Source organism: Rutidosis leptorrhynchoides, chromosome 6 (assembly GCF_046630445.1).
Source record: "Rutidosis leptorrhynchoides isolate AG116_Rl617_1_P2 chromosome 6, CSIRO_AGI_Rlap_v1, whole genome shotgun sequence".
In the NCBI taxonomy this organism is placed as follows: domain Eukaryota; kingdom Viridiplantae; phylum Streptophyta; class Magnoliopsida; order Asterales; family Asteraceae; genus Rutidosis; species Rutidosis leptorrhynchoides.
In genome coordinates, this window is record NC_092338.1 from 351,528,115 (window position 1) to 351,543,904 (window position 15,790).

Here is a 15,790-nt window from a genome sequence, read left to right on the forward strand (position 1 = left end):
ATTATTATTAAAACTAATAATATTTTAAGTTACTTATAACATCTCGAAACGTCTCGATCACTCTCGGCATTATTATATTAATATAAAAAGATTTAATAAAATAATATCTTAATAGTTTCAGGTCGTTACATGAGCGGGTTGTGGGTATTCACTATTCATCGCGGGTAAAATGTTATCCATAAATCCATGAGGCTTAGGTGTGTTCATAGAATTATTAATATGTATTAGTGATTACATGTTGCATAATAATAATAGTATACTATAAAACAATTTACGTAAGTGAAAAGCTTAATATTCGTGTTGCTTATTGTAAATAATTGTACAATAATAATGAAAAATGTATCAATTAGAGTATTAATCATTTAAGTTTTTTTTTTTCTTCTCAAATTTGGATTTGTGAAGTTAACCATTCTAGACAATGATAATTATAGTGAGTGATCAAAGTATTTCTTAAATATTTTGTTTAAATATTAACTTAAGGAATTATTTTATTTTATGAATACGGGTAGAGTAAAATTCGCAAACTGAAGTATAACCCACACATTTTGCTAGGTCTATCTCGTGATTATTTCTTGAGGTATATATGCACATTTATACATGCACCATTGGTCTAGTAGCATTGAGGTATCGAGGTGTCCCTCTAATTTTGAAGTTGGGGTTCAAGTTTTTGGTGGACTGGATTCAAGTTCTGGGTGGACATTATGTAATATTCGTGTAATAATTCGTGTTTAGTATGTGTTTGTCTTTTTTTTTAAAAAGTTAAGTAACTAGAACCCAAACTTACCAAAATATCCTTTGTTGATAACATTAATAAGAAGCTTAGCCCCCTGTAGACCCTCAAAGGGACTGTCATATCCATCTTGATTGGAGAGATGTATGTGTTGTTTGCAGACATCAAGCAAATAGTGGTATGTAGTTTGTTGAACAAGGCTAACAGCTCTATGGATAGGCAATTCCTTCAGACTATCTGAAATAAATAACAAATGTGGGTTTTTATGTACCAACATTTTTGCAGCCTCGGTGTTGCCAACTGCTGCAGCTCTATGCAATGTGTTTCGTTTCAAACGACTGAGTATACTTGGAAGTGACTCTGGGTCTATCATATTTAGAAGATTTTCAAAAAGCTTGATATTTTTGTGTAACACAACCGCAACATGAAGTGGGGTACCATTGGTGTCGATTTCAGAAGTTATTGCTTCTTTGTCTTTGCTGATAATTTCGTGGACTGTGTCCCAATCATCCCTTAATATGGCTCTATGCAGTGGGATGTACTTTGCTGACCAATCTATAGTAATTTGAAAAAAGGTTAATTGTCTTGCGATATGCAATTAATGTTACGTTATGTTTTATTTTATGTATTTATTTATTTATATATCTATATATATCTATGTTTCAAACTATTTTTGCATGTATTTGTGATTGAATATATCTTAATAGTGACGGAACCAAAAAAAATTTTAATCGGAGGCAAAAAAAAAAAAAAATAATAATAATAAAATCGTTCACATTTACTTTAAATTTTTTTCTTCCATTATTTCATGAAAATACAACATTCTATTCTATTTAATGTAATTTTGAGTTGGGGGCAAAATATGATGGCTTTTGGGCAAAATTCAACCTTTTTAGGGTCATGAATTTTTGAGTTATTGACAAAATACGAGGACTTTTGAGCAAAATAAAACATTGTTTCTTCAAGAATTCAACAATGAAAAAAATATAGGCTTTTGGGTCATAGACTTTTGAGTTGGGGTAAAAAAAAATCCAATATTTTAAATTTAAAAATTTCAAATCCACTGGGGTCATGTGCCCCTGCCCCACTCTAGTTTTGTCCATGTAAGTAGGGATGACAATGGATCGGATATGGATCGGGTGGTACCGTATCCATATCCATATCCATTTAACTTTTGCTCATCCATATTTATATCCATTTAGTTTCAGGTCATCCATCCACATCCATATCCAGTGGATTAAGCGGGTTAATGGATATCCAATAGATATTAAAAAAATGTTATAATATTTTTTAATATGCGATTAAAATAAAAACATAGTATAGCAAAAATAAATTAACATGAGATTATTAAAATCTATCCATAAGAATGTGTAATATGTGTGGAAGATATAACAAAATTTGTTAAATTTAATATAAAATATAGATTATGAAATATTAAATATGAAATTTTTAAGTTCATTTGTTAGATATACATGTTTTATTGTAATAAATATAGCCGTAAATGAACTTACAATAGTAAATATGTAAGCATATATCTATGTTTATGTATTTGTATACGTATTTCGGGTGGTGATGGATATATATTCATAGATGAAACTTTTCATCCATGTCTATATCCATATCCATTTAAGTTCATCCATATCCGTATCCATATTCATTTAAGTTCATTAATATCAATCACAAAGCGGGTGGATCTGGTGGATATCCACCGGATCGGATGACCATTGCCATCCCTAATTAATATGTAAGTTGTATATATATTTACAAAAGTGTTATATATACATATATATGCATATACCATTTATATATATATATATATATATATATATATATATATATATATATATATATATATATACATACATACATATATACACACACACATCTATACATACATTATTATAAGACACATGTTAATAATTCTACGTGTAATTTTCTCAATTAAGCTGAATTAAATAACTCTACGTATCATTTTCTTAATTAAAATGAATTAAATAATCCTACATGTTATTTTCTTAATTAAACTGAAAATTAAATAATAATAATAATAATAATAATAATAATAATAATAATAATAATAACTCTTTACACATCATAATTGAAATATAATAAGAACTCATGTCTTATCTATTAATATTAATATCATACGACTTCAAATTTTAATTATTATTCATTAAATAGAATATATCACAAAGTAATAATTGAAGGCTACTATATTTATATTTTTAAATAAACAATCTGTCATATAAACGGGTATAAAATTTTATGCGTTAGTATTCAATATTAATCGATACAAATGTTATTAGTAATAAATGATTATTTCATTGTATTATACATTTGATAAATATCAATACTAACGTTATCGAATACCAATCTATACTACAGTCGTGCAATGCACGGCTTACGTTAGTATTAAATATTGATGCTTTTGATACACATATTATCAGTAATAAATGATTTTTTTCATTGTAATTGTATTAAACATTTGATAAAATATCAATATCAATACCAATGCCATTGAATACTAATTTATATAATTGTCGTGCAAATCAAGTCTCATAAAATTATAGTGTTTAAATATATATATATATATATATATATATATATATATATATATATATATATATATATATATATATATATATATATATATTACTCTGTATCAATCAGTAAAACGAATTCATCATTCAAATTTAATAAAGTGGAAATTGATATTTTCAAATTTATTTTTGATAGATTCACTTAAATTTACTAATATATTCTTAAATCATGTCTTACACAAGTTTCTTGATTAATATATATTAGAGGGTATTTCTAGAAGATGACATCAAATAGTACTGGATCTATCCAAAAAAAGAGTTTTGATATACCACCTCACAAGGTAAATTGATTTGTCGTTGAGAAAGGGAAGAGGGGGGGGGGGGGGAAGGTACATATTTAGTTTCCATTTAACTCAAGTTATAAACAATAACTTACTTGTACGTAACCCATTCACCTGATTCAATACTCCGCAAATATTAAGGAGTATATTAGAACAAATCGTGCTGCAATACGTTTCATGACAAATTTTCAATAAACTCATATTTTTCTAAATATTACGTAATATATACTTAAAAAGATATTAATTGTGAGAAATAAAAAAAATTGTAGACGATAAGTTACTAACACCACTCAAAACCACTTTTAAAATTTTGTTAACACCACGAATTATTAAACTTAAAAGAACTTTTAAAATTTGTCAACAACACGAGCTGTTAAACTTAGAAGAATAATTGTTTAAAAAAATCAATTAATTTTGCACGATAATTTTATCCACGTGTGCAATGCACCGGCTATACGTTTTATTTACTTTCACTATTTACATACTTGAATGATATAAATTGTTACAAATTTTGCACGGCTTTTTACACACTCATGGAATACACGGACTCTAAAAGCTAGTATATATATACACACTCGTGGGATAACATTGAGTGCAATGTTGCAGCCCAGCAGAGTCGAACTCCTGACCTCTCGCTAAGAGAGGCAGACCACTACGAGTTGAGCTACAACTCAATGTTAAGTAATGGCAGTGTTATGTCATCTTAATAACTAATTTAGGGTGCGTTTAACAAAATTAAATTACTAATCACTGAATAGTTCATAATCTGAACTTTTCAGATGTGAATAATGTATTTATCTTATTATGAATAAAAGATAATATAGTTGTTCAGTAAATATTTTTGATTAAATTTAAAGACGATGTTCATATTTAGTAGTTTAATGGGTAAAAGTGTATTTCAACTCTGAATAGTTCAACACTAAATTATGAACCGTTCGGCTTCATATGTCATTCAAATGTCATAAACAAGTGTGTTGAATGTAGGGGTGAGCATTAGTACTCGAATTCCCGATACCGTATTTGTACTGTTCCGGTACCGTACCGAACCGGTACCGTACCACTTAAATTAGTACGGTATTCGGTACTCATTTACTCAAGTTTTTTAAAAGCGGTACTTCCGGTACGATACCGGTATTTTTCCGTTTAGTACTCGGTACCGGTTTAAAAATCTACACACTTATTTTATTACTTAATTGAGTTACAACCTACTACTGGTTAGAAAGTGAGTCAAAATATAAAACAGAGAACTAAAGTTTAAACGTTCAATACATAAAGACTGTTTAATTCGTTTTGATCCCCATTTAATTCGTTCAATACATAAGACTTATGGCTATTACTTACAATTCTATAATATATATGTTTCAACTAAGTAGAGTAAAAAGTATGATGATTGCAAAATCGAACTAAGCATACATATAATAAATACAATATAATATAATTTATCGATGCAAGAAGAATACATACAAATAGATACACAAATCCAATTCATAAACTCATTACATATATTATTCCATCTGGTTTTAAATTTTTAGGTGACAATCAACACAGCAAGCGTATCACCTAAAACAAAATAATTGTCAAAATTTTCAAGCAAACTATTTTCCATAGCTCATCGGTGGAAGAAACATATAATTATTCAAATCAATTATCCTCTTACATATGATTCTCAAAGTGAATTGACTGATTCGAATTTCACAGTTCTAAACAAATCACCTTTAACAAAAACAAATAAATATATGTATGATGTATGATATCTTAGCCTTGTATAAATAGATGGGTTAAAGCCAAAAATAGGCTACAAACTTACACAAATGTACCGATGTCGCCCACAAACTTATTTTCGTCCTACTGTCGCCTACAAAATTTGAAAAAGTGTACCAATGTAAACAAAAACTTTCAAAAAGTGTACCAATGTAAACAAAAATGACTTGCTACCGGCTAAACATGTCAAAATTGACACGTGTCGTTCGTGGATTGGATCTTAACTCTTAAAAAAAAAAAAATTAGTAGGTCAAAATTAGTATGTAACAGGTCAAAATGTCAAAATGTTGATATTAGCACATTTTTTGAAAGTTTGTAGGCGACAGTAGGACGGAAATGAGTTTGTGAGTGACATCGGTACATTTGTGTAAGTTTGTAGCCTATTTTTAGCTTTAACCCTAAATAGATTAGTTAGGATATAGTTAATGTAAAACTAAAGAAATAGAATCAATAAATTATTAAATGTATAATTTTTCCGGTACCAAACTGTATAGTACCACTTTTTACCGTACCCATACCGGAACCGTACCGGTACCAAACCGATATTATTCGTACGGTATTCAGTACTCAAAATTAGGGTATAAAACAATAGCGGTACCAACCGGTTCGGTACGATTTGGTACCGGTATAGTACCACGCTCATCCCAAGTTGAATGATTCAACATTTAACGTTGAACCATTCAATTAAAAGATAATCAAACGCAACCTTTAGGTGGATAAAGCTTCGTTACATGAAGCTAGATTTGAACTCTATGTTGGTTGTTATCTTAGCTACTCAATAATTTGTATTTGTCTTTAAAATCACTAATTGTTACATTTATGTGTTGTTTATCTCTTAATTTGTTTTTGTCCGAAGGTCTACAAATTATCTTTATAAAAAGGATGTGGTCCTGAAATTCTAGATGTTGAATATTGAAGACCGCATTCTTCTATGTCTACTAAATATAACTTATAATCTTGAATTATTGTAATTTTCAATTTTATATTAAAAACGGATAAAATTAGTTATTTTAAAAAGTAATAAAAACAAATCCTGAACTATAATTACATTAGTATAACTAACTGGTAAAATATATAGGATCACAAAAGTTACAATATCATAACATGTTTAAAAATGTAATATGTAGAAAAATAGTTATATAAATAGTGTAGAGTTTAACATATTTATAATAATATTTTTATCATATAATAACATACATATGATTCTTACAAAATTATTTATTTAATAACATACAATGAGGATAATAACAACATAAATATTAATATAAAAGTAATAGTAATAGAACATTATATATAAACAAAAATTAGGTTTATTAGTCTTTATAATAACAACATAAATATAAAAGTAATAGTAATAAAGCATTATATATAAGAAAATTTTAGGTTTATTACTCTTTTATGTTCTGTCTACAGCAATTAGAATCATATTTCTAATGATTCGTAGTTATAGACAAAATAAGATATTATTTCAACTTATGCCTTTAAAAAAAAGGGAGGGAAAAATGTCTGTTCAAAAACATAATATGTGTAATATTATATCCAAAGTAAAAAAACACACAACACACTTTTATTCTAAGTTCTAAAATTAAACTATTCTGAAACAAAAATCAAAATAAAATACACAATTGTGAGATTTTTTTTAATTATATAACTTTTATATAGGTAAAAATTGCAACCAATTATATATTACTAATTAATAGTAATATTATTTAATGTTGATAAAAGTTAAAAACTAAACATTACATGATATTTTTATATGTTTAGAGACAAATATGCAATGCACATGTAGACGGAAAATAACAAATCATGAATTATTTTACCTTTCTTCATCAGCATTGTTCTGGAAATGTCGATGGATTGCGTTAAAATGTAAAGTTGTAAATTCTTGCTTCTAACATGTGTACTATATAGCCTGTGTCTTTTATCTTGTATACTTAAATATAATATCAAATATACTTTGCTTTCAGAAAAATAAAAGAATGTCTAAAGTCTACAACCTAAAATTCAAAATATAATGTCTTTTATCTTGTATACTTAAATATAATATAAAATATATACTTTGCTTTCAGAAAAATAAAAGAATGTCTAAAGTCTACAACCTAAAATTCAAAATATAATGTCTTTTATCTTGTATACTTAAATATAATATAAAATATACCTTGCTTTCAGAATAATAAAAGAATGTCTAAAGTCTACAACCTAAAATCCAAAATCTAAAATTCTATGGAGTATTAACAAATCATGATAACCGATTGATATATATTACACCTTGATAGCTTAGAACAAACTAAAACATATACAAGTAATAGACTCGACTTAATTTAAGCATTCACACCACTAACTAAAACATTTGTGGAGCGTTTCAATTTATAGTGAATCTATTGACCATGTAAACCTGTATTGACCGTTGGTCCAAACCATATTCATACTTCGGCCGACTGAAAACTAGAAAGCTGTTGTAGCACGTGGATTTTTTTAGTTAAGTAACTATTACAGGAACACCCCAAAAAGGTCGAAAACATTAATTGAATAAACTATTAGAATGTTGCGTTCGCAGGCATTGACAAGTATATCAATGAACTGCACATGTGATATACTTCTTCATTTCATGTTGTCTTGTAAGGTCACTTTTCTCCGTTAACGTGCAACTTTATATCTTCAACTTCGTCTTCAATGGCAGTTGGATGTCACGTTTGATTAGACAACACAGGAAACAAACTATGTCTAGAAGAATAGACATAATCTGTATAATTGTTTGTTGCCGCCGATTCATCTGATGGTTCTTCTATAAGTCTTCTGTTGGTTCTTCGGCAAACAATTGTCGAGTCTTCGTGAAGAAACCAAGTAGTGACTATCCTGTGTTGATAGTACACGCAACACAACTAAACACTAAGACACAACACAAAATGGTTGTTTACATACTTAGAGAACATTTATAGAGTCTATGTTGGCTGCACAAAAATACAATTAGTGTTAATTACTATATTTTGCTATAATTAAATTATTTAAATGGGTTATTCACTCAACAATTATATCACGATTATTAGGCCAGTTCTCATTTGGGTATCCATTATTGATTTGCACAAGTTTTATGTTAATGGTGTGTTCACTCCATACATTCTTTTATATTTTAGTTGTGTTTGAATGACAAGCTTATAGTATTTTATGACAGTTTAAGCTTATTTGTTCATAAATTTAATCTAGTAACATTGATTGGGTGACAAAATTTATAATCTCGTGTAAAAATAAGTTCTACAAAAATAATCTAGCTCATAAATAAACTCCAAATGTAAGATAAGAAATTACAAAATTACTATTAGTATAATTACTTATCATATCATCTATTATCCATTTTAATCAAATTACGATTTTAAGTTTCAATGTCAGTTACTTAGCCAAACATTTAAAAAAAAAAAAAAAAATTAGCCATAGCTTACATCTACAATTTCAGTTAGCTATAACTATAAGCTTTAGTTGCAAGCTCCAATTACTTTCGCCATACACACCATTTAAAAAGACTTTGTTCTCGAGTTTAATTATGAAATAAAAGAAAAGAAAGAAAGTGAAGAGGGGTTAAAGAGAAAGAAATTGCATCCTTTCAATTTTGAAAGAAACAAGATTAAGAGATACGCGCTTCGCTACTAAGAATTGTTAGTTTGATTACACAAATCATCTACAAAAAACATGTCAATTAACCACCAAAAATAGTATATATCACTCACAATTTTTGTAGATAACAGAAAATACATAAAATATACATCCATTAATGGAAAATCAAATTAAAATGCTTACATGAAAGAGGCCAGTAAACCACTTCACAGGTTCAACATTTAAAGGTCCGTTTGAGTTTTATCGCTTCAAACCCTAAAAAGAGTAAGACGAATAAAAAGAAATTGAAGTAAAAAAATCAAACAATAAATACTCACACAATCAACAAAGAAAGCTAATTACGAAGAAGTGATGGCGATCGTTTGAGTTTTATCGCCTGAAACCCTTATATGTACTATTAACTTAACAAAAGGCACCATATGGTCTGATCATTATTATATGGTCCGATCACTAATGCGCCATCATCCATTGTCGCATCATAAACATTGGTGCCACATTTCCCACGGACAAAGATTAAGGATCTTGTTACATATGACCCATTACTTCAATCTAGTAATTCACACCAAGTGAAAAACACTAATCAACTTAAAGTACTAAATTTATCTATGTTGTAAACTACAATAAACATAGTACAAATTCTACAACCAATAACATGAAAATCCAGTAGCCAATGTGGTAATGTAAACCCAAAATGATAAAGAAAAGTGTAAACCACTAAAAAGGCACAAACTTTAAATAGTCAACAAAGCTGATAAAAAGCATAACTAAACTCATATCTTCAAATGGTCAGTGCAAACCCTAAAAAAAAATCAAGAAATCAAAAAACCACAATTTATCCTGAAAGAAACCATAAACTCGTGTGGCAAAATCATTTTTTTTAAAAACCCATGAAGCCAAAGGTAAGAAATTAATTGCTGAAATAAAAACACCCAAAAATGTAAAACATTAATAGATTGGGCAAAAAAGAAAAGAAAAGAAAATAGAGATAGAGACACCTTTTTATACTGTTTTTCTCACCATTAAAGTTTTGAGTGAAGAAGAGGGCCCATAACTCCAATGTTGCAACCTAAAAAACAGAAAATGTGTTTCAAATAAAAAAACAAAAATATAAAATTAATAAAAAATGATACAACAAACCTAAACTATTAAGCTAAAGTGAAAGATAAAGCGAAATATTTGAGTGCGAGAAACCATTGACGATGTCATAGATAATGGGATCAAAACCTACTCAAAAGTTCCATTCATGGAGAATTTTGTGACAACCCGGAAATTTTCGACCAAATTTAAACTTAATCTTTATATTATTTCGACACGATAAGCAAAGTCTGTAATGTTGAGTCTCAAAAAGTTTTGGAACTATATTCATGTAATCAATTACCCTTTGACTGTGCTCGATGATTCACGAACATTTATATGTATATAGATATGTATATATGATATATAGTTATATTAATTGAAAATGTTAACAAAGTATTAGATGTATAATACTTTACATGAACGTATTTGTTTCAATATATGTTTAATATATTTATCGACCGAATCAAAAGATAATATCAAATTATTGAATTATCAGATACATCGTGATATGATTACGGGTCTATGTTATGAGGTCCACTGTGATTTAAGAAATCTATTCTTTTTGATAACATTCGGAAAATGGTAAAGTGATTTATAAGTAAGACATATGTTAATTAACAGAAACTAGACAAGGGTTAGTAGAGATTCCTGTTTAATTTCCAATTCATGTTTTATAATATTTTCCTCGTGACTTTGATAAGATAACTATGTTAACTTTTATTTTATTTAATATGAAATTAAGAACGTGGAGTGTAAATAACTTAGATGTTGGATATCGACAAGTTAAGTAACTCGACATTTTTCATTAAGATGATTTCATACGTTTATTTAACCTTTGGACTTTATCTCATGCTTCACCAACAGACTATAATTTAAAAACTTGAAACCTATTATGAATATATATAATTCTACTTTTCTAAAACGTTTTATGATATAACGATTTCCATTATTTTAACCTTTTAACAAAATAATTCTTAAATATATTTAGTTTTGGAAAACAAAATTATCATATTTATTTGATTTAGTTTCAGACGTACAAAAACGTTTTCAGTTTAAAAAGAACTTATTTATTATTAAAACGTATATAACTTTTATACATATCTAGAACCACTTTTGACAACTCATTACTTAACCAGTATGATAAAGATAAAGATATTTATATTTTATTTTATTAAATATATATAACGAATTAAATTAATATTAAATATATTTATACGCGTATTATACGTACATAGTTTTATACTTTTACTATACGTTAACTTTACCTTTACTTTACTTTTACTTTGCTTTAACTTTAATAATTCACTTTAATAATTCAATTTAATAATTAATACTTTAGTAATTCACTTTAATAATTCATACTTTAATAATTCACTTTAATAATTCATACTTTAATAATTCACTTTAATAATTCAAAAATCTATTATAAATAGAATTCAATAGGTTTCATTATTTCATAGAAACTTGAAAATATATTTCTCTAAACTCTCTCAATCGATTTACATACATACATACATACATATATATATATATATATATATATATATATATATATATATATATATATATATATATATATATATATATATATATATATATATATATATATATATATATATATATATATATATACTCTGTATTATTTCAAGATATTATTAGTATACATAAAATACTACGACGAGGTTCTGCTCGCATGTTTTCAAAATGGTTTTTGCGAGCGGGATAGGGCTAAGGAAATTATGGGTTATAGCTATGGAGGTTATGGATAATGTTCGGGAGTATGCTCATGAGGTCAAACTAGTGTTTGTCATCTCTGTTGCGTCTACATACTTTCCTGCAATATTAAATCACAATATTGATACGTGAGCCCTCATAACTTAACTTTTATATATTAGTAATGTATCCCTGACTAGTGCTCGAGTATATATGATTATGCATGCTTGTATGTTTAATTTCGTCGTTAAATAGTTTATGATTGATCATGAGTTTAATACACATACTACTGAGATAAGGTATATGATATGCATGTCGTTGGAAAGCCGAAGAAAAATCAATAACTTTTCATTTAGATATCGAATAGTTTCGATGAACGGATTAAAAGATGTAGTCAATTGAATTATCTATAATTTTAAGTAATATTGTTAAAATAATTATTATAATTACTATCGTCGTTATTATCGTCGTTATTATTATTAACTAATAATAATAATAATAATAATAATAATAATAATAATAATAATTATTATTATTATTATTATTATTATTATTATTATTATTATTATTATTATTATTATTATTATTATTATTATTATTATTATTATTATTATCATTATCGTTATAAATGTTATCATTAAAAATTGTCATTTACATTAGTATTACTATCGTTATTATCATCAAGATTATTAATAACATTATTATTATTATTATTATTAATATTATTAATATTATTATTTTATTTATTATCATTAAAATAGTTATTAGTATTATCATTAATGTTATTATAATATTTATTATTATTAGTATCATTATCATTAAAAATTAATATTAGTATCATCTAATTATTATGACTAATATTATTATCAATATTATGAATGCGATTTAAAAGAGGATTAAAAGTTATTAAACAAATCGATTAGAAAATAACGAGTATAAGTATCATGTTGAAATTAAAATATTGTATGATTTTGATTTAAGAGAAAAATATCCTTTTTCATTATTTTTATCATTATTATTATTATTAAAAGTATCATTTATATTAAAACTATCATTTTTATTAAAATTATCATTTTTATTAGAAATGTCATTATTATTATAAAATATCATTTTTATTATCAATTTAGTATATTAAAAATTATCATTTTGAATAGAATTATTACTATTATATAAGATATTATTATTATTACAGTTAATATTAAAAAGTAGCGTTATAATTATCATGATTAGAATTATCATTTTATCATAATTAATATCATCATTTGTAAATATAAATATTGTTATTATTATTAGTAGAATAATAATAATAATTATTATTATTATTACAAAATAATACAACTGTTACTTATTATTATTATTATCAATATTATTTTATCAAACAAACATGTGATACAAAGATATTTTTACCACACGTAATATAATTACATTAATAATACATACCACCATATTTTTATAATATATTTTGGGTCAAATTGTTTTTTGTTGACTTTTGCATGATAATCTCGAGCATTAGGATTGTGATACACTACGACTTGATCTGAATTTGTTAGATAGATATTGACCAATATATAAATATATATACTTAATATAGGTTCGTGAATCCGAGGCCAACCCTGCACTTGTTCAGTGCCGTCATATGCATAATTGCTACGAAATACAGTATAGTGAGTTTCGTTTGCTCCCTTTTTAAATGCTTTTGCAATATACATTTTTGGGACTGAGAATACATGCACTTTTATAAATGTTTGACGAAATAGACATAAGTAATCGAAACTACATTCTATGGTTGAATTGTTATACCGGATATCGCCCTTGTTGAACTTGGTAGCCTAAGAATTGGTGTTTATTATAATTGCCACCAATTGACGCGAATCCTAAAGATAGATCTATGGGCTTTGACACGCCCCAGTCAGAGAATTTGAACTGCTTTAGTACTTCGATGTTTATATGTTTGGGGATATTCTAGATGCATTTTGTTAATATCGGTTACCAGATGTTCAATCCATACGAATGAATTTTAAACACTTGCGAGTGTATGATTATTGATTAAATGAAATCTTGTGGTCTATTAAAATTATGGAAATGATTGAGTACAATAAACTAATGAACTTACCAACCTTTTGGTTGACACTTTAAAGCATGTTTATTCTCAGGTATTAAAGAAATCTTCCGCTGTGCATTAGCTCATTTTAAGGATATTACTTGGAGTCATTCATGACATATTTCGAAAGACGTTGCATTCGAGTCGTTGAGTTCATCAAGATTATTATTAAGTCAATTATAGTTGGATGTATTATGAAATGGTATGCATGCTATCAACTTTCAATGTAAAGAAAGTTTGTCTTTTAAAAACGAATGCAATGTTTGTAAAATGTATCATATAGAGGTCAAATACCTCGCGATGTAATCAACTATTGTGAATCGTTTATAATGTATATGAACGGGGCATTTCAGTTAGTATCAGAGTGGTGGTCTTAGCGAACCAGGTCTGCATTAGTGTGTCTAACTGATAGTCGTTAGGATGCATTAGTGAGTCTGGACTTCGACCATGTCTGCATGTCAAAAGTTTTGCTTATCATTTTTGTCAGAAATTACCTGCTTATCACTCTTAGTCTAGACACATCTTATTGCATTGATTGCATGAATAGTGTATAGACAAAATTCATATCTTAGCGTATCTGCTAATTCATATCTTAGCGTATCTGTTACTGTAAACTTTGCCTGACATAATCCGTAAATTCCTCCGTAATCTACAAAATCTTTTGATATATATGTATGTATATATATATATATATATATATATATATATATATATATATATATATATATATATATAGATATCATATGTAATTAGAATACCACCCAGTAGCCGAAAAATCATTTCATATCGAAAAATCCTTTATTCAATCGTACGAAATGGAATTCATCATTAGTTCAAGTCCCTCGGATTCCGAAATGGAATCCCACTCAAGCTCCGAAAGCAGTGTGACTGGAATGGATCAACCAATCAGCCATCATCTATTCTGGATGAATTGGGGATGAGTATGTAGCCTCCTTAATCATTGGAGACAAGAAGAAGGCGATCCTTTCCATCCACCACATTGTCCTCTTGGCGAAGAACCTGAAGTACTTACCGGTGAACCTGTCCGAAACACCATTTTCTCTCTCATTTCCAGAGTATCTCGTCATAATTATATACTACATCAAATTCTAGATCTTATTTATCTGCTTGTCCGAACCGACAATCATCCCGGAGTAATAGAAGAAGTCAACGAACTTCGCACTCGGGTAGTGGCCTTAGAGAATATGGTGCAAAGATTACAAGCACCAGCAGCATAACCAGTACCACCATCATCAATGCCAACAGTACCACCCCCAACCACAACCATGTCGTAAACCTCAACTTTACAATCTGTCCCACGAGCACCAATGTCATACGCTCTGTAGATACCAAGGATTACCAACAACAATAACCGATGAAGTATTAATCTATAACTTCATTGGAAAAACATTCCGTGGCGATCGTGTAATCTCCAAAGTCTCAGAGATTATCTATTCTAGCCTTAATCATAAATCAAATATGTGGACCGAGATGATAAAAGGAAGAGTAAAATCCTGACAAGGATGGTTCACGAATTACAAGCTAGACTTGTTTTACCAGCATCATCAACAGTACTGTCAGTATCACCAGCACCATCAGTGCCGGCAGCATCATCAAAAATCAGCAGCATCTACAACATCACAAGCTTCGCCAAATCCATAATCACCGCAAACATCATCAAAAATCAACAACGCGTATATTGTATCAACGAGTTATGAAGTATTAACTTATTCCCCCTGAAGAAATTATATGTATATTTTATATATATATGAATGTTGAGATCAAAATAAATCTTCTCGTACTAAGCTATTATGTATGAATTGAAAAAGGGTGATACTACTCGGATAAATTCATATTACTAATATGCTATGATGTACATCCCTCATTAACAACTTAATCATCGTTAACTACAATTTCT

General features: G+C 27.7%; 1 protein-coding gene across 1 annotated transcript; it reads right to left on the minus strand.

The window, feature by feature from the left end:
- Positions 1-767: 767 nt before the first annotated feature.
- LOC139854797 (uncharacterized) lies at positions 768-15,502 on the minus strand. Its single transcript, XM_071844079.1, has 2 exons — positions 15,430-15,502; positions 768-1,285 (listed from the first exon to the last, which is right to left on the minus strand). Exons 1-2 carry the CDS (start codon positions 15,500-15,502, stop codon positions 768-770), a joined length of 591 nt encoding a protein of 196 aa, XP_071700180.1.
- Between the last annotated feature and the right edge of the window lie 288 nt (positions 15,503-15,790).